Source organism: Kogia breviceps, chromosome 3, assembly GCF_026419965.1.
Source record: "Kogia breviceps isolate mKogBre1 chromosome 3, mKogBre1 haplotype 1, whole genome shotgun sequence".
Classification (NCBI taxonomy): domain Eukaryota; kingdom Metazoa; phylum Chordata; class Mammalia; order Artiodactyla; family Physeteridae; genus Kogia; species Kogia breviceps.
In genome coordinates, this window is record NC_081312.1 from 15,131,516 (window position 1) to 15,153,197 (window position 21,682).

The 21,682-nt window shown below is 38.1% G+C and overlaps 1 protein-coding gene across 3 annotated transcripts in view; it reads right to left on the bottom strand.

Annotated features, from left to right (window-relative positions):
• Window positions 1-7,762, bottom strand: part of TTC8 (tetratricopeptide repeat domain 8) — a 53,372-nt gene extending 45,610 nt beyond the window's left edge. Inside the window, exon 1 of one of the 3 annotated variants that reach the window (XR_010839437.1) lies at window positions 7,535-7,754. Coding sequence is in view for 1 of the 3 variants with exons in the window: in XM_059059539.2 (XP_058915522.1) it covers window positions 7,535-7,648 (114 nt within the window). In the remaining 2 variants the exon portion in view is untranslated. Of the gene's footprint in view, window positions 1-7,534 lie in introns of all 3 variants that reach the window. The other 2 variants (XM_059059539.2, XM_067027918.1) reach the window with 2 other exon arrangements.
• Between the last annotated feature and the right edge of the window lie 13,920 nt (window positions 7,763-21,682).

The window sequence follows — 21,682 nt, forward strand, 5'->3', positions numbered from 1 at the left end:
GTGTCTCGTCCTGCCCCGCAGGATCGCACTTAGGACTTACCAGGCAGGTAAAGAACATTAGGGACCTGATGTGAAATGCGAAGAAAATGAGAAGCGAGAAGATGGAAAGGTGTAGAGACCAGTGAGGTGGTGTGGATGGAAGATGCAGGCAAGGCTTAACCACGAGTAGGCAGAGAATATGTTAATTCCACAACATTCTCCTGGCATCCCTGGAACCCCGAGAGGCGTTGAAAACATTCTGTGGGGGAAGGCACATAACTAAATAAATTACAGTACAATGTGTTAAATGCCATACTCAAGCATGGACCAATCACAGATGACTTAGATGGAGGACAGAAAAGCAGAACATGAGAGATAAGGAAGTCAGGGTAAAAGGAAAGAGATTATTCTGGAAAGGATTGTGTACCAATGATCCATGAACTATATTCAACATCATTTTATCATCAATTTCACTGGACACTTTCCTCACAGATGCTCTCCAGATTACCAACAATCCTTTCAGAAAAATATGACAGATTCCCACCTGCAAATATCTCTGGCTAACTAGAGATAATAGCAGCTCACTTTTTTGATCACTTAGCATTTGTTAATGAACTTAACCCTCACAACAACCCTTTGAGGTAGGTATGTTATCATGGCCATTTTAGGGATAACTCTGAGGTCAAAGTGTGCAGGCAGTATTTGAACCTAGACACTCTCAGTCAAGAGCATGCACTTTGCTTTATATATGAGATCACAGCAAGGCCGGAACGCAGACTACTGTAGGGTATGGGAAGACCAAGGCCAGGTATGGCTGGTCTGGAGATCCACCAGGAGCAGCAGAACACTGGAGGAAAGAATCAGGATATTTTAATTTAGAGACAGGGCAAATTTAGTGATTTAATTTTTAAATCACTAAGACCTTCATCTGGGTCTCTCTCAATTATAGCTGTGATGATTTAAATTAATCCACATACATAGGAAACCACAAATTAGGTTCACTTGGTCTAGCAAATTATTTCCACGGGTATTATCAGCATAGTTTGAGTAGAAAGCATCAGGCCCAGGCCTAGAGTCAGAAAACCTGGGCTTGATCCTCAGGAAGCCACTTAGCTGCATGACCTTGAACAACCTCCATTACCCAGTCCTCCTCTCAAATTAGAGCAATAGTGCCTACTTTATAGGATAGCTTTAAAAATAAAACCTTGCATTTTGAAGATTATTTCATAATTTTCAGCGTTCTTATACTACAGTAGTTCATGAAGTATAAGGTGGTAGTACTTTCAACAAGAAGTATTAACCACACAGAATTTCTTTATAAATACATACACATAATGAACAGAAAAGCACCCAACTCTCTATTACTTCCTTTTTCAGAACTCAGAACTGACTCCCAGTTATGGCACATCAAATTAAAACTTCCCTTTGAATCTCCGTGAAAGTGAGTGAGTAAGAAGACAGGGAAAGTAGAGTGGCACTGCCTAGAACCAGCAAAAACTCACCAGCATAAACTTCAATTCACAGCAGTTTGCTTCCTTCCTTCCTCCCTAGGATATAACTTTCTCTTAGGTTGTTGCTTTTACTTTAGGGAATTAAATCTCCAGATGATTCTGAATGCAACTTCCGAATTGCCACCAATACTTACTCTGGCTAATGAGTCTGCCCAACTCTGCTCTTAAACTACAGAGTCACTATTCAGAATTTAGCAATAACAGGAAGAAAAAGAATGTAAGAGAACAGAGAAATGAATGGATTTCAGAAGGTTTAGGGAAATCTAGTGACCAAGGAGCCAAGTGGGAATGTAATCTGTAAAATTCAGCAACGTGAACTGCTCTGCAGAGTACAGAATCAAAAGAATGCCTGGTTATAAGTCTCCATGGCCCCAATGAGGAAATAAATTAGGTAATCATACAAAAAGATGTTTATTTGGCTTGGATCACCAGATCATTGTCTCAACCAACTACTAACATACAGCTCACTGGGGACCCCTGCTTCTCTACCTTTCATCTAAGCCAGTGGCTTTCAGCCTTTTCTCCACCTTCAAACCACTGACAGTAATAACCCCCTCCTCTCTGCAACATCTCTCATTATAAGCAGAGATTGGAGGGGGGGGGGGGAGAAAAATGTGAATTACCCCCATTCTGACACTTCTCCCACTCCCAGAAGCACAGATTTTAACAATTTAAAAATCTATCAGAAATCTACCTCATTAAGAAAAGTATATTAACTTTAAAAAAAAAAACAACTACCTCTATGTTTTATGAACTGTTGAATTATACTGGAGCTAAAATCGGGGCTGCTTTTAAAGCCATGAATCTGACATATGGAACACAAAGAACAGTAATCAGATTAAGCAACTAATCAGGACGACCGACATGAGCCGACATGAGCTGTAAAAGCAAGCATTCCCTCTAGGTCATGTTGCTGCATGGCAGGCCATTTTGCATTTCTCTCTCTTATGTCTTATAACTTTTAACCACTTTTCTAGTCATGATTAAGAGAAAACTTTGAAAAAAGACAACACTTCTCTATGGATTGATTGTTCCTGCTGTCTTTTGTCAAATGGGGAAACTACGATGAATTAACCAGTTATCCTTCTCTATTCTTAACTGATCAGAACTTTAATGTCCTTCATGCTTACAGACCCTGCCCTGTTTCACACCATTCTGCACCTGGGAAAAGCAGTTCAGAATTCAACTTTTTCAGGAACCCTTCCCAAACATCGTGTTATTACCTTCAACCTACCCTTCAGTCCTTCCGTATCCAAATAAAATTGTTTAACTCTTAGGAAACAAGCTGGTCCATAGTATATCATACCTCTCCGGCCAACCGGATTACTCTGACTTTGGCAAGGATCAAAACTAAATAAAATCCACATGTCCTAATAGAAGATACAAGGCACTAAGTACATATTTTTGATGATACTATACCAAAACGGTATCTCTTAAAGGAGAACTAAATGTAGAAGAAATAGTCTTAGAGGTGGGCTTCAATCCAACAGGTTAATGTGTCACCACCAAAACATCTTTTTGAAGCTCCCTGGACCAGCTTATAAAAAGATTAGCAAATAGCAAATCACTTTAGGGAGGTTCTCCTCATCTGGGAGAAAAATAAGCAAAACCCAAAGCGAATATTAACATAAAAAACAAAAGCTATTTTTGTTCTAGAAAAAAAAAAAAAAAAGCAAGAGCAAAAATGAATCCATTTGGCACTCAGGAGAAACATTTTAATTTCCTGTCTCTTCCATGTGTCCAGGCACTGCTTCAAAGTCCCTCATTTGTAATAAAATCAGTCGCGTGGCACAGGAATGGTAATTCAAGAAGCTGCAGAGGAAAAATATTCTACTTTAAAATGTAGAAGCCTCAAAAAAAAGCCCACGAGACTAAAGGGGTATATGAAGGTAAACCAGGGAAACCGCAGGGGCTCAGGATCATCTGCCTCTGCTCTGATCATATGACTGTTAGCTTTTCATAGATTGCTCGTCTCTCCATTTAACTTCTTCCGCTGAAACAAGAGCGTTGTGAAGAAATACCAATGATGATAAACTATCAGAAATACTCTCCTGGAGCGATCCAGGAAGAATTTGCTCAACTGATTTAAAAAAAAAAAAACAAAAAACTGACCCTCGAAATAAATGAATTAAGAATGTCCATAATGCATTTACATTTGTATGAAAAGGTGAATACATATAAGAACCTATGGTGCTGAGAATTAGGGTGGGGGGCAGGGAGAAGCAAAGACCACCAGGCGATTAGGGTGATCTCCATAAACAGAGCGGAAGCTGGCGCACATAAATAACACCATCCGGATGCATATATGAATATGATCAAGGCACTCATTCAGCAAAATACATAATGATGGCACCTGGGTGCCAGATTCTGTGTCACTCCATACAGATCTGCCATCCTGGACTCATATTCTAAGAGAAAGAATGAGAATTTTCAAGCTTTTAATCAAAGGAATCTCCTAAAGCTTCCTAAAGCTCCTCATTAAATGCATCAGCACTCTAACATAAATATTTAAATTCTTTTTCATTAATTAAGAAAAAAAGCAGGATTTCTTTAAGCTTGGGGAAATCATACTGGAAAATATTTCCAAAATGAAATAACAATTGGATACAAAATGCACAAATTGGTGCTAAGAGAAGCATACAGAGAAAAAGCGCAGTGCTTAAAGGTTGGATCAAAGAATAACTAATAGGAGTGAACCATGTAAACTTTCCAGAGGCCCTAACCAGGAATCCAAAGGCCAGTTTGGTAAGGTAACATCAAGTTAAAACTTCTGTTCCTGGTGAAGTGCTACTCGTCATTCTGACAATATATATAGTTCCTCCTTAAATAAACTATCTCAGCATAACAAATAAAAAGGATTAGAAAGGGAAAAAAATGTCATAAATTTCTTCTAGATCTGGTACAGATTCTCCTTGGCAGCCTTTGATACTCATAGGAGCTAAACATATCAACCCCTGCTTATAACAATAAAACAGTAACAAAGAATTACATTTTAAAAAACATTTCTAGGATATTAAAATTAATTATGTATCACATTATGAAGTATTATTTCAAATCCACAATAAATAGGACAGTGGAATAGGCCAGGACTTAACAAGATCTGTTGCCATAATGATCTTAACCATGTCAGATGGTTAACCAGTGACAACAGCAGTATTTCCCAGTATGATCTTGTATCTTTTATTCTTCACTACCATTATCAAAATCAGATCCACTAAACATTCCTTGTAACAAGTCTTAATTTTCCAAGAGGGCCAGCAAGGCCTAAAGGGAACTATATAAGAGGCCAAATAAAAAGATCCAAGTTACTACCTTGTTTAGCTGTTAATTTGGGAGACTTTAAATGAAGTTCTTAATTTGTTCACCCTGTTCTCCCTAGGTACAAGGAAAGGGGTCAAGATCTCCGCTACAGCTCCTTCTTAACCATTAATAGAAACGCTGATGCTTTGCCTATGCAGTTCCCGAAGTGACAACATCTCCCCAGGATAAATCTGTACCTCTCCCCCAAAAAAGGAATCAGTCAGCGGTCAAGTAAGTTTCAGAATACTGCCTTAATCAAAATTAGGCAGGTTACCTTCCTTCAGGACTTCTCAGAGCCTTTAATCCAAGTACACAGATATGTCAAATTCCCATTTAGCTAAAGATCTTGAAAAAGGAACAGCAAATGGGAAAATGTACTGGAAAAAGTTCAGAAACACAGAGTTTTGAAAAATTAGGCTACATAAGCACCAAAGAAGCAGCACAGGATAGACAAAGGGAATGGGCTTACCAGATTTGTACCTTTGGACAAATTACTTCTCCATGTACCTCAGTGTGCTCTATCTGTAAAATGGGGGAAATAGTACCAACTTCCTAAAATAGCTGAGGATTAAATGAGATAACATATAAAACCCTCTGAATCAAGCCTGACACAGAGTAAATACTCAATAAATGTTACCTATTATCTTTGTTACATACTTTGCAAGGTTATTCTAAGCAAAGAAATACACATAATTTATAGAATTTATCCCTGGCAAGTAGTAAGCACTCAATAAAAGGTCATTGAACACTGTAAAGTCCTGATCACAGTGTCTAGCACAAAGTAAACCTCAATTGCAGTACTGAATGTCACTATGATTACATCATTAAGATTAGAGACACAGAAAACAAACTATGGTTACCAAAGGGGATAGCAGGGTGCAGGGGTGGTGGTGGATAGATTAGCAGTTTGGGATTAACATATACACACTATTATATATAAAACAGATAACCAACAAGGACCTACTGTATAGCACAGGGAACTATATTCAATATCTTGTAATAACCTATAATAGAAAACCTGAAAAAGAATATATGTATGTATAACTGAATTGCTTCGCTGTACACCTGAAACTAATACAACACTGTAAATTAACTATACTTCAATGGTTAAAAATGGTTTAAAAAAGATTATAAGGTCTTAACCATTAATAAAAACACTGCTGCTTTGCCTATAACATATTTCCTAATGTGACAACATCCCCCTAGGATGATAACAACAAAGATATCTGAGCCTCGCCCAGCGCCAAAAAGGGAATAGGTGATCAAATAAGTTTCAGAACTATTGTATTCATCAAAATTAGGCAGTTTCTTTCTGCAGAACTCCTCAGAACCTTTAGTAGGACTCTCTAAGTAGGAAATATACATTTCCCAAATGCATTTAATGAGGAAACTTTCTTTCACTGAGCACTCTTGGGACTGTTGTTCTTTGGAACACAGAATGGAAATTATCCTAACTCAGTGGAAAAATAGAACAATGTCTGGTACATCACTGGTTTGTAACAAACTTTGGTTGTACGAATGTAAAAGGGTCCATATTTTGTCGTGGTTCCCAAACATATTTGAGGGTGGAATCCTTTTTTTTTTTTTTTTTTTTTAAAGCAGCATTTGTGGGACTACGATGCCAGGAAACATACTTGGAAGCATGCTTGTCTATGGAAATGCAGTCCTATTAACCAATGTGACCTAACACAAGCACAACCTAGTTTAGCATTCCTACTAACACAGATTTCTCTTGTGGGAGATGAGCTATCTATCTGAAGGCCAAAAGATTCACTTTAATAGGTTATCCTCAATCCATTTGCTGGGCGCTAAGGCAGAGCCTAGTGACAGTTTTCACGCCTCAGTTTACGGAACTCCCCCTCAATTTTCCTTTTTTTCTAACAACTCCAAGGCAACACCACTAGAGGAAAAGCTGGGAAACTATAACTACATGGGTACGTTCTGCACTTAATAGATGTACTGACAAACTACCAGAGCTCTGCTCTCCCTTTTTCTCCTTTCTTGTCTCTTCCAGGAACTACCTGACCACCAGAGTTGTACCTCTTATACCTAGCATACAACCCTTTTCACTCACTTTATTTAATATTATACTTTATTTAAGAAACCCTAAATAAACTACTATAATCAATGCCATCTTTCCTTCTTTTACAGGAACGTTTTTCCCATCTCTCCCTCCTAATAATGAATGTATCTTTTCAACTCCTAGATTCTCATTCCTCTAATTTGCATTATTTGCCTCAAGTTGCACTCAAGCCCCAGCATCAAAGGCTCCCCACTCTTGGACAACAATCTTAAGATGAACCAGAAGGATTACACGTTTGATCCAAAAGAAAAAAAGGCAGCTATTTCAACAGGGAGTGGGAAGTTACAGATCTCTATGTTTATACATAATGGTTTTAGAAATCAATACCGTACGTGCAGCGAGCTTAAGAGCCCATCCACATGCAAGTATAAAGGAACTAACAAAGTTCGTCACCAAATTGTTCCTTTAGGCGACGTTTGAAGGAAAGGGGCTGCTTAAGTTTGAGGAGCGGGCGGTCGTGGCACAGCACTCGTGGGTCCCGCGGGCAAGGACCCACCGGCCAAGGCTCCAGGGGGTCTCGCTCCAGGTGCCTATGCTGACCACAAGGTCAACCTCGCCCTGAGCCTTTTTCCCTGGAGACCCCTCCCGCGGACCTGGGAATCCTCCAGAGCCCTCAGCCTTATTGCCGGGATCCACAGGGCTGACGGGGTCCGGCCTGTACCTGGTCATAAGGGGACTTCTCCAGCATCTGCGTGCACAGATCGGCGCAGAGCTGGAACTTCCTGCGCCTAAAATAGCTCCACGCCAGGAGCAGCGGATCCATCTCCGAGCCCATGGCGGCCGAGAGCCTGCCGCGAAAGACCAGGGCCCAGCTCAGGGAGGGCGGGGGGCGAGGAGCAGGCGGCGTCCAGCCCTGCCCGGCAACGCGCGGGGGCAGGGGCCTTGCCAGAGAGGCGCCCAGCATCGCGCCTGAGAATAGGAAAAAGAAAACCCACCTCGAGTAGAACTCAGCAATAGGACTGCCAAACCTTGGCTTTAAAAATTGTATACTTTTAAAGGCTACATATTTCATTAATTTTCTAGAAGAAGGAACCGTGGCTAAAGTAAGAGGCAGTGACTTAGACACCTCCAACTGGAGTCCTCCACCCACCCAGAGGCGGACCGGTTGCCTGGCAACCGAACTCTGAATACTCTGCCAGCCCCAGAAAAATCCCGAGTTGACCGTCCAGCCGGTCGCTGTCATACTCTTACCTTTCAGGCATTCTTACCCCATATCACTTATCCCTCCGACTTTAGAAACACAAACATGACCGGTCGCTGTCATACTCTTACCTTTCAGGCATTCTTACCCCATATCACTTATCCCTCCGACTTTAGGAAACACAAACATGAGAACAGTTTCTCCAATACCATCTCGCCCACCAGAACCCAAAGACCTAAATCCTAAAACTCCCAGTCTGTTTCTTTAAATCCCTCTCACCCAATCTCGGTGTCCGAATGAAAAGGTACATTGAGGATTGCTTAGTCCAAACCGTTGGTTTTACAGATAAGAAACTGAGATGACCTCAGAGAAATTATTAACCTAGTGTGGCATGGAGTTAGGGAGCTGGGTTGTAATCCAGATCACTACAAACTGTTAATACCATTTGTTAGTTCCACGATGCCTAGGGGTTCTGGATTATAAATGGTGACATTTTTGCCAAACAAAATAATGTACGAAACAAAAATCTTTTTAAGGAGGTTTTGAAACACCGTCTCCACGCACTTGTTGTTTGTCAAATGTTTACTTGTGCAGAGTGATTTCTTCAGGTACAATTCTGACTTTCCTCTAGAGATCTACACAGATGACAAATATCTTTTATGGTTAGGAAAGAGAAGTGTGACCAAGTTAAGTCCAGGTTGACTTCATTATGGAGGACTAGGGGATATTTTTTCCTTGCCTTCTTCCTACCACAGTGAGAGAGGCAGGAGAGGAAAAGTTAACTCAATATTGAAGAACTTTCTGATCAGGTCTAAATCTCCTTTACAGATAAGAAGCGAACTAACAGCTCTTAGTAAAGATAAATCATTCGTAATTTTCTCAAACCACTAGAGTACCATAATTAAGACATTATACTGAATCCAGATATATATATATCTCATATATATCAAGATGAAAGCTTTCTAAAATAAAAAATGGGTTGTGAGTAGTTTTTTCTCCTTTACTAAGCAGTCATTCTTGAATTTTTGTATCTTGGAAGCAATTAATTATCAGGATTGTGATGATTCCAGTTACGTTTATTGCAATTAGTCCATTTGTGTTTCCCTGGAGGTGCCTCTAGAAATGTAACCGGTTCTAATGCAGCAGCCCACTGTTTCTAGGGGTCAGGACTTTAGGACCGTACATGCTGGAATTGGCATTTGGGCTCAATATTTCACAGGGTCCTTTTGTTTTCTGGTAAAATGTAAGTGGAATCTATGTAAGTGATTCTCAACCCTGGCTCCATATTAGAGAGATTTTTTTTAAGTAGACTATTTTAGAATATATTTAGATTTATGGAAAAGTTATAAAGATAGTACAGAGAGTTCCCATATACTCCTCACCCAGTTTCCCATTGTTAACAACATTACTACAGTACATATGTCACAACGAAGGAACCTACATAGGTATATTACTAGTAACTCCACAACTTATTCAGATTTCCGTAGTTTTCCCCTAATACCCTTTTTCTATTCCAGGATCACATTTTGGATACCATATTACATTTAGTCATCATGTCTCCTTTGCCTCCTCTGGTCTGTGACAGTTTCTCAGACTTTTGTTGTTTATGATGACTTGACAGTTTTGAAGAGGGCTGGTCAAGTATTTAGTAGAATGTCTGGGGAGCTTTTAAAAATACAGCTGCTCACATTCCATTCCTAGAGATTTTGACTTAAATGGTTTGATATAGGGCTGGAGCATCGGTTTTTTTGTTTTGTTTTGTTTTGTTTTTGTTTCCCATGTAATTCTAATTAGCCAGGGTTAAGCAACCTCTGTGCTGAGTTCTAAATGGTTTTGTATACATTGTGATTATCGCCAACTTCCTAGAGAAAAAATTGTGTGTGTGTGTGTGTATATATATATATATATATATATATATATATATATATATACACAAAATTTTTAAAACATGTAATTCATCTTAGCTTCTTCCAGAAGGCTAATTTCTTTTCTTTCAGAAAAGTCAAGTGGACGAGAAAAACTGTAGAATACTTAGCAAATTGCAGATTGTTAAGCATGTCCAAATGTGGCATAAAATGTTACTTTAAAAGGTTATAAACATTTGTTTTTTTTAAATCTTGTTAATATGTGTATAGTTAATTTTATGAATATATAGATAGATTTTGTTACATATTTTATAATTACTAATCCATAATGCAGAAACCTTTTTGGTTTTTTTGGCCATGCCACACGGCTTGTGGTATCTTAGTTCCCTGACCAGAGATTGAACCTGAGACCTCAGCAGTGAGAGTGTGGAGTCCTAACCACTGGACCTCCAGGGAATTCCCAACCATTATTTTTTTTAATGACATGCTAGTGATAGGAAAAATAGTAGATGTAACAGTTCCTGGTGAAGGGGATGGATAAGAATTACTAGGGCTATTTTCCTACTGGAGAAAATGAAGCATAGAGAAACAACTTAATCTCTTTGAACGGGTCAATTTCACAATCAGAGCTAGATCTCAGTTCATGGATCCTTATCTTTTGCTTTCTAGCAACTGGATCTCTTTAGGTTAATTCAGTTTAAAATCAGATACGGAAGACAGTGTAACTTTAAATGCAAAAGGTTAAATTTTCTTAAACGTTAAATTGGAATCACTCAGGCCATTTAAACTTAAATCAAAACAAAAATAGAAATGTAACATGAGGTATTCTCTTGATCAACAGGTCCTATGCTTGGTGATAAGAATGCAGAGAAGAAAAAGACAGATCTTCCCCAAGGGTACTTATACATGAAGAGTAGTTACAGGAAAGAGCATTGGGCTTGCAGTGAGACTTGCTAGCTGTGTTTTCTCAGGCAAATTAGGAATCAAGATAGGATGGTGATTTAAAAGTGGGCTCTAGAGCTAGATTTCCTATATTTGAAACCCTGTCTCTGCCATGCACTAAAGGTGAGGATCTTAGGCAAGTGGTTTAATGGCCCTGTACCTCAGAAATGTGCTTCATCCATAACATAATATGTGTTTTATGTATGCTTTAAGAATTTTAGATTCTGCTTTAAAGAACAAGAAAAACAATGGGATGGATGAAATTCATAAGAAATGTTAAGAATACATGGTAAGTACATTTTTAACCTATAGGACACGATAAACATAGATAGAATAAATAGACACTTATGTGTTAAATGTAGATTAAACTGATGAAACAAATGAGAGTGTTAATTTGTAGATAGAAAGAGATGGAAAGCAAAACCTTAAATGTTCACAAAGCATGGTTCAGCTTTACCTACCTCAAATTGGCCACCCACTGGTATCAACCCATTCTAACCCACTTATCCTGTGGTTAAAGCATGCATTGCTGCTCACCAAGTCATCACCGAGCTATAGCTGTGGCATGCATACTTGCCTTTTCATCTCTCCAGTAGAACAAGCATTTTGGTACCATGAACCTTCCGTCTCTGAACTTGCTTGTTTGCCCTCAACTCTGGTTCTTATAACCACACAATCTGTGGTGTAGGCAGTTGAGGCAGAGTCAGGATATAGGAGCCTTAAGTGACCCACAAGTAATGTGGTCATTCTACCTGCTTTCACTAAATGTCTTAACCTACCTAATCTCTTTCCTCTTGCTTCTCACTGTATATTTTAAGTAGATTTACCAAACTAAATGATTTGAGCATCTTAATTTGGTTTATGAGCATTTCAGTTCCAGAACCTCTGGAATAGCCTGCTAGGTTGTCTACTTAGAGGCCACCGTAGCATTTCCCCACTCCATATAATATGGGGGTCATGAGGAGGAGGTTTATGATGACAATGAGGATGATAATAGTAAATATTTTATGGGATGGTTGTAGAGATCAAGTCAATTTAATTCAAGTAAGGCATAATTACATTGTCTTTTCAAAGAACATACAGACTCATTGGAGCAGAAACCAGCAATATGTGCAACCAGGGATCACATCAGTTTTCAGTCAGAAAAGATTTATTACATGCTAGAGATAGAGCACTTTGAGACAATGTCAAAGACATTGAAGGTAGTTCTAACTTTCCCATTTGAGGAAGTGCTTGATAAATATCTGTTGATATTGATGTTGATGCAAAAAAATGGTTTTAAATACAAACTATGAGATGCCAGAGTTGCAGAATGAATAATGCATGTAAACAAATAAGTTCAGTAAAACCTATCAGGGTAATGGTTACAAGTGAAGACACAAGACTGGGCAATTCTACTTCTGCACACATGGTTGGTGAAGGGCTCTGCAGTCAGCAGCCCAGGAAAAGGTTCACAATAGCATGGAGCCATGTGACCAGGAAAGAAAGTGTGGAAGGAGAGAAGAGGCAAAGGTGGGCTGAATGTGACACATGATACAGTGGAGTTTGCATGAAAAGCCCCCAGAGAAGTTTTATAAGGGAATAAAAGCAACTTGACTGATTAAGAGTGAAGGACAGGAGATTGCTTAGGATACTATGGCAGGAGTCAAGGTGTGAGAAGCTGGGAGTAAGGAGAATGGACAGAAGAGGCCGAAAAATGTTAAAGTAGAATCCATAGGACTTGGACACTGGATTGGATATGTGGAGGGCATTTGGCTAAGGAAAAAGAGAAATCTAAGCTAGCTCCTAGGCTTCCAGGTTGTGAGGGGGCGCCAGTCACCAAGATCAGAATGAAGGAGAAAGAATAAGTTGAGAAAAAAAGGGATTAAATTCAAATGGGACATAATGATTTTAAGTGTCTCTGGGACAGCCAGTTGGAGATGTTCTGTTGATAACTGGAGACAGATACATGTCAGAAGCCATAGAAAGAGGTCAGGGAGAGAGAGAAAATTTGAGACTCATCTAATCATACATCTGCTCACTGAAGGCAATGGAGAGGATGAGATACACCATGGAGAGTTTGTGGAATGAGAAGAGAGCCAAAGAAAGTACCCTGCAGGGCTTCCCTGGTGGCGTAGTGGTTGAAAGTCTGCCTGCCGATGCAGGGGACACGGGTTCGTGCCCCGGTCTGGGAGGATCCCACATGCCGCGGAGCGGCTGGGCCCGTGAGCCATGGCCGCTGAGCCTGTGCGTCCGGAGCCTGTGCTCCGCAACGGGAGAGGCCACAACAGTGAGAGTCCCGCGTGCCACAAAAAAAAAAAAAAAAAAAAAAAAGTACCCTGCAGACCCCCAGCATTCAGGGACAGCTATTGAAAAGAGGAAAGTTGAAACATACCAAGAAGAAACAGTCAGAGATGTAAGAAAGCAGATGTAAGAAAACCAGGTGAGTGTGGCTTCATGAAGCCAAAGCACAGAGAGAATTTCAAAAAAGCAGAGGCTTTTTTGCAACCATGTTAAATTCTGAAAAGAGATGATGGAAACTAAAAGCTAAAAAAAAAAAAAAAATCACCGGATTTTGTCATTAGTCATCTATTTACAATATTTGTCAGAGAAGTCAAAAGAGAGTAGGCACAGAAATCTGAGTGCAATAGGCTGAGGCAAGAAATAGACCTAAAGAAATAGACATATAAATACAGCTTACTCTTCCAAGGGACAGACACTAGTGCAAATGATTTTAAAAGACTTGCAAAGCCACATGCATATGTGTGAATTAATAGAAATGTTATGCTTTTTGGCTATTTACCATGTAGTAGATGTTCTTTCAGAATTTTAAAGCTACAGAGTTCTATTACTGGCAGTTGCATAAACCACTGATTCTGGGGTGGAACTTTTTCTCTAAAGTGGATATGATCCAAGGTAACATGTTTACAGTCTTTTTGCTCAGAAAGAAGTGATACTTCCTCTTGGGTTCTTTACAGAAAAGTGAGCTCATTATTAGCACTAACATAGGAATTATTCTGCTTTTTAAGTTAATAAAAACCCATAGGTAAATAATTCTCTGCACTACATAAGCAAATCACTACTTGATACTACTTAAAGGAGTCACTAACAGATTTATCTATATACCAACATAAAGATGACTAACATTTATTGAGTCTTACTCTAGTTAGTAGTCTTCGTACTAGCCCTTGGTACTATTATTATCTCCATCTTACAGAGGAAAGAACTGAGACTTAGTTATCTGCTCAAAGTCATTCAGCTAGTGGGTGGCAGAATCAGAATTTGAACTCATATTGACTCAAGATCCTATTCCCTCAACCAAATGGGCAACTTGAACTTTTGAAAGTACAAATACTCTAGTCACACTGCATTTCTCCCTATTCTCTGTACACTTCATGTACTTTCAGGATTTTGTGCCTTTGCACATGCTGTCCCATACCTGCGGTGTCCTTATCTCCTTCCCCCATGCCTTGTGTCTGGTTGGTATAGATCCAAGCCAAATTTCAACTCTACTTTGAGCTCCAATTCTCCAAAGACCTGTCTGCAAGATACTCTCAATACTACAAACAATAAATGCTGGAGAGGGTGTGGAGAAAAGAGAACCCTCTTGCACTATTGGTGGGAATGTAAATTGATAGAGTCACTATGGAGAACAGTATGGAGGTTCCTTAGAAAACTAAAAATAGAACTACCATGTGACCCAGCTATCCCCACTACTGGACATATACCCAGAGAAAACCATGATTCAAAAGGGCATGTGCACCCCTGTATTCACTGCAGCACTATTTACAGTAGCCAGGACATGGAAACAACCTAAATGTCCATCAACAGAGGTATGGAGAAAGATGTGGTACATATATACAATGGAATATTACTCAGCCATAAAAAGGAATGAAACTGGGTCATTTGTAGAGACATGGATGGCCCTAGAGACTGTCATACAGAGTGAAGTAAGTCAGAAAGAGAAAAACAAATATTGTATATTAATGTATATATGTGGAATCTGAAAAGATTGGTATAGACGATCTTATTTATAAAGCAGAAATAGAGTCACAGATGTAGAGAACAAACATATGTATACCAATGGGGAAAGGGGGGTTGGGATGAATTGGGAGATTGGAATTGACATATATACACTATTGATACTATGTATAAAATAGATAACTAAATGAGAACCCATCGTATAGCTCAGGAAACTCTACTCAATGCTCTGTGGTGACCTAAATGGGAAGGAAATCCAAAAAAAGGGGATGTATGTATATGTATAGCTGATTTGCTTTGCTGTACTAACAACTAACACAACATTGTAAAGCAACTATACTCCAATAAAAATTTTTTTAAATGATACTCTCAGTACTCATCTTATAAAACTTATTGTTCTACATTGTAATGTCTGTCTCCCTAGCAAACTTTAATGTTATTTAGCCCTTTTCCAAAAGCCCAGCACATGGTACATAGTAGTAGGCATTTCATAGATGTTTGTTGAATGACTAGCTGAATAAAGTTCAATAAATACTATACTTTTCTACTAAATGCAAAACTAACAGTTGTATTTTTAAATAAATAATTTAATGTTTGAATATACACTTTGGCATCTATTTAAACTAATTTCAACCATTTCAAAACTTAATGCTATATAACTTTTTTCTTTAAAATGCCAAAGCCTCTGAAGATTAGTCCATGTAAGTAGAGTTTACCTAAAGCAATTTGAAAATTAGTTTTCAATTGAAGGAGGTAAAAGTCAGTCAAATTGGGTTTTGTTCTTTATTTTTTTTAATGACCAGTTTAAAGATCTTTATGCATTTTAAGGTACTTTAATTATGGTACAAACTATCAAAAATTTCACTTATTTTAAGATAATGGATATATTTTTCTAACACAACTTTTCTCTTTTTTTTAGTTTTTAAAAATTTTTATTGTAGTATAGTTGATTTACAATGTTGTGTTAGTTTCTTCTGTACAGCAAAGTGAATCAGTTATACATATACATATATCCACTCTTTTTTAGATTCTTTTTCCATATAGGTCATTACAGGGTATTGAGAAGAGTTCCCTGTGCTATACTGTAGGTTCTTACGAGTTATCTATTTTATACATAGTAGATGTCAATCCCAGCAATACAACTTTTCTATATGTATAATTCCAATATTGTTCGATAAATTAAGATCTCAAATTTTTTCAGATAATTTTATTGACACTTCATATGTTTTCTTGATACAGTCCTCTTAATTTCTTATTCATTCACCAAGCATTTATTGAGTGCTCACCTGTGCCAGGCACTTTCTAAACTATGGGGATATAGTACAGACTAGAGAAAAATCTCTCTACTCTTACGGATGGGAGAGAAAATTATAGCTATTGGTAAACTAGGAATATAAGGACATTTCCTTAGCATGTTAAAGTATAGCTATCTTAAACCACATTCAACAGTACAACCTTAGAAGCATCCCCGGTAAAATCTGGGATAAGACATGCTACCACTACTATTGTTTAATATTGTTCAGAAAATTATAGTCAATGCAATGAACAGAATAAGACATTTGGCTATTGGAAAGCAAAGCCAAAGTAATTATTATTTGCCAATTGCAGATAATTGTCTTTCTAGGAAATTTTGTTATACAGGAAAGCTCTTGAGCTTTTAAAATATTTATTTAGTATTCCATAATTTATTAGGCACTTTGATTCAGTGATTTTGAATGCTACCTTAATTATGTGCTAAATTATAGTATAGAATGAATGCTGTTTCTGGATTGTCTATTCAAGGCCACTGATATGAAGGTCAATATTTATGAAAGTATAACACAACTTTAATACTACAGCTCTATTTACAAATCTTCACATTTTCTCAAGTCTTCAAACTTATGTAAAACTTTATTCATAGAAAAACTACTTTATGCAATGAAGTTAGTCACAATCTAATATTCCTGGTGTTTCAAATACTTGAACAATAATTTTTCCTAGCCTGGTGGGAAATATTCTCTGAATACTCTGCTACTACCATTGTAATTTCCAAATTGAAAAGCACTGTAAAACTAGTGACTTCCCTAAAAATAAATAAAATGCTTCTCAATTTCTGTACATGAGCTGCGTTTCATTAACCTCAAATTGCTGACCATCTGCCAAGATCCATTTTCTTCTTGTGGCTCTCCAATGAAGTCATCACCTGTTATTTTGGCAAAAGTCTTAGAAACGTGAAAGTACAATTATTAAACATTCCATTTTATTCTAAATTGTCTTGTTTCAGTCTGAATTTCACAGGCAATTACACATCCACTAAGGTGAGCATCTAGCTGTTCTAATGAATATTTATCAAGTCTCTCTGATTCATATCACATACAACAGCCTAAACAGCTTTAAACCAAACACATAAGGAGAGGCTGATTGCATTCAGTTGCTTTTTCCATCAAGCTTCTTGTACTCTGAAAATCAGATTCTGAAGTCTGAAAATGAATTAATTTTCAACAATTGAAGTAAGCTTAGAACTCTGCTGGTATAAATTCTATTTATGTGACAATCACTTCTGGCTCCATGTCATACTCTTTCGATTGAACATGATATGAAAGAGTGCCTTATTTCTATTCATTGGTAAGGGGTCGGGCAGATCCTTATCAAATTATTTTTAAAAAGAAAAATAGACCTCGATTTTTTTTAAGCTAAAATAATGACATTTTAATCAAACCAAAATCTACTTATCATATGGCATTTATATATGGGGAATCCTGGTATAAATATTTTAACTGCAAACCAAAAGTACTGGTTTTTAAAATGCAGTATACATTATATTCTTATATCCCTGCCTGCTATAATACTTTGATCTACCACAAGGACACTTATATACAACTATGACACGACGGCAATGAGTAATTAAATGTCTTTGATTTGGCGAGAGTACTGCTCTTAAAAAAAAAATTAAGTTCTGTAATGCTCTAACACCACCATCCAAACTCCCTACCAAGGTCTAAAGGTCCTACAGGTCCTAGCTCCTGCCTACTTCTCTGGCCATATCTCACCCCCTCTGATTTGCTCACTCCACTGAAGTGACAATGGCCTCCTTATTGGTCCTTGACTGGGCTTAGCAGAATAGTGTTTGCTGACAGTCACACTCTTCCCCCAGGTAGCCACCTGCTTCACTCTGTCACTTCATAAAGCTCCCCACTGAAATGTCACCTTATTAAAGAGGTTCTCTCTGCAAATCATTCCCAACTCATTTCCCTGCCACATTTTTCTCCACAGCACCTACGACCACCTGATATATTTCATTTGTATGCATATATATATTTACTGTCTCTCTCTCCTCACTATCTCTCTCTTACCCACTCTTCCCCAGGACGCAAGCACAGGGAGTAGAAAGTCTGCTGCATCCTCAGTGCCTGGAATAGTGTTTGGCACATAATATGTACTCAAAAAATACTTGCTGAAAATGGCTTTCTTTCCAATAATATTATACTTAATAATACAAGTTCTGGATCACTATTTGAGTTTAAAGATCCAACTGTTAATTAGTATCTTGATAAATATTAAGACTTGGTAGGGTAGATTATTTAATTGAACATAAAACCTAACCTCTTCATCAAACCAAACAGAAAACTGTCATCTCAAGAACCTCTGCACCTTTATTCTATTCTCTTCACAATGCCTGGCCTTGACCCTCCTTCCGTTGTTAGAGGCAATAACAGAGTGCTACCCTACAATATTCTTACTAGATGGGTTTAGGAGAGAAACACAATGAAGAGGGAATCCAGAAGTCATCTGCCCAGCAGACCTACCTCATTCACAAACTGAACACCCATCCCTGAACCCCCGCTGGCACCTGGGAAGAGGAGGAATGGCTAGAGTTAACATCTCACTGCAAGGTGGAACATATTTTTGTCTTCTTGTGAAAGTCTCATATTTATACTTACTGGCATTCTCCTTTCCTTCCCTCATATTCTGAGAAATTTTCCATTTTACTCTGGAAGTTCCAAATTTTTAAGCATTTATGGGGCTTTGAATTCCGTGACATAATTCCTTTTCCTTAGGATACTGTGGCAAACTGTTATTATTGTCCCCAGTTATTCATTCATCCCTTCTCTACAGGAAGATTAAACATCCACCCCTTACTGCCATGTGACTTCCCTGCCCTCACTGACATTGGAGTCGGCCATGTGACTTGCTGTGGTCAATGGGTTATGAGCAGAAAAATACACTCCATGTTTTACCAAAATCTTTAAGAGCCTTTGTGTGGTTGGCTTTTGCTCTTTTCCCTCTGCTTCTTCAGCCTGAGTTCTAGAATGAGATGATGGGGGGAGCAAAGGACAGCCAAGCGACAGCACTGCAGTTGACTCTCAACTGCCAACATGCAATGTGAAAAGGAAAGAAACGTGATTGTTGTAAGTTCCTGAGATGTTTGGGTCATTTGTTATTGCAGCAAAACTGACAAATGCTAATACGTTCACACACATTTTTTTTCTCCCATGATTAGATTTCGGACATCCACTGATAGAAAGTTGGCAAGACCCAGCTAACTTCCACAGGAAGAACACTGCTACATTTTCCTGAAGGCACATGAAAAGAAATATAAATATATACCATGTTCCTAGATAGGAAGATCAGATAGTGATAAGTTTCCGTTCTCTTCAAATTACCCTATAAATTCTGTGTGTTTTTAATAACTAGAATTATTGAGTCTGACAATCATCAGGAAAAACAGCCCCCTCCAAAACTGAGAAAGAATAATAATAAGGGGGGATTTGCCTTACAAGATATCAAAAACTTACATTAAAGCTATAGTAATCAAAACAAGGAGGTACTAGAGCAGGTTCCCAAAGAGACCAATGGAATAGAATAGAGAAGCCAGAAATGGCTGCAGATATATGACAACTTAACATACGACAAACATGGTATTTCAAAATGGTAAGGAAACGATATCCTTTCCAGCAGATTGTGTAGGGGATAGTTAGATATCCGTCTGGGGAAAAAAATGAGTCAACTCACCAGTGTACAAAAATAAAGATCTCCTGGTTAAAACAAATTCCAAAAGTAAACGAAGAAAAGTTAGAAAGTTTTTTTTTTTAATCTTCAGCAGGAGAAATTTTTACCAAACAGGCACAAAAACCCAAAAGTTGTCATTGAAAGATTGGCTTATTTGACTACGTAACACATTTTACTCCTATAAAGCAAAAGAAACCAAGAATAAAGTTTTAAAAAATTGTAAAACACATGACAGATAAAGTATAAACATATGAGGAGTTGATCCACCTCCCTGTTAATCAGAGAAATAAAAATTAGAGTAGCACTTACTTTTCACTCAGCAGGTTAGGAAAAGTTAGAAAGATAAAAATTGTGTTGGCAAGAATACGAAGAAAGAAACCCTTTCATCCATTGTAGGATTACTGGGAATTTTGACAACCTTTTAAGAAAATAATCTAAAGTTTAAAATACAAAAATCCTTTGATCTCACTTTTGGAAATTTAGCTTTCAGGGAAAATAAAGCAAGCTTTTAATATATCTTCAATTTTTATAATAAAATCAATGTATTAGCTTTATAATATAAATTTTAAAATTTAATATCACACTTCTAACCTCCACCTCATGTGCACCTCTATTCTTTTCAATAACTTTACACATTCCAGGAATGTCCTCCTTCTCCTTTACAAGTTATCTACCTACCAAATTTTAGGCCCAGCTTAAATTGCTTCTATTCTCTAAATTTTTACTTATTCCTGCAGAGTACACTTGTGATCCTACATTACACAGCAGTTTTTGTGACCCCAGTTGAACATTGTTTTATAATTAAACTTTTAAAAAATATATAGTCATGTTGTCCCCCTAACTATTAGTAGTCACTGCTGAATACACTTAGACCTGAGATTCTCAACCCTGGCTACCCACTGGAATCATCTGAGTAGCTTTCACAAAATACAGATGCTCATATCTCACTCAAATCCAATTAAGTCTGAGTCTCTAAAACTGAGTCCTTGGTTTTAGTAATTTTTGAATGTTCCCTAAGTGATTCTAAGGTGTAGCCAGGGTTGACCACCACGACACTAGATGCTCCATAAAAAATTACTTGTTAGTTGACTGCACTCTTTCACTTTGCCAAATCCAGTGACCGATGATAATTGATCTTTCAGCAGAATTTGACCGTGTTGATCATGCCCTCAGTTCTTAAGCTCTCTCCTTCTGGGACTCTACTTCCTCACTGGCCTTTCTGTGTCCTTCATCAGTTTGCCTTTATCATTCAAGCCTAAAAGTTAAGAGTGCCCCAGCATTCAGTTCTTGGATCTTATCTCTCTATCAATATTTATCCACTAGGTGGTATGATCCAGCCTCATGGCTCTAAATATCATCTACCTGTTGCTTATATTTTTCCCCCCAGACATTTCTCCTGTGCTCCAGACTCATGAGAATCAATGGACATCTACACTTGAGACAAACAGTCATCTCAAGTTGATACATCCAAAATGAACCCTTGATTTCCTCTCTATACTGCTAAACCTGTTCCTTCTGAAGCCCTTCCAATCTCAGAAAATGGCCCATCCATCCTTCCAGTTGTCCAGGCCAAAAGCCTTACATATATATTTGTCTCTTCTTTCTCTAACACACCCATCCAAATTCATCAGCAAATCCTGTTGGTTCTACTTCCAAAATAGATCTAGAATCAACCTCTACCTAAAGCATATTGCCCCAGACAATGTTGGCTATCTTATTCAGATTAGAAGCCAGAGTTCTTACACAAACTCATAAGACCCTACATGATCTACCCATTCACTGTACCCAGCTCTCTGACCTTATCTAATGCCATTTTACACTGGCTTATTGTACCCAAGTCACACAGGCTTCTATGCTATTCCTTGAACTGATCAAACATAGTCCCACCTCAAGTCACGTGCACTTACTCTTT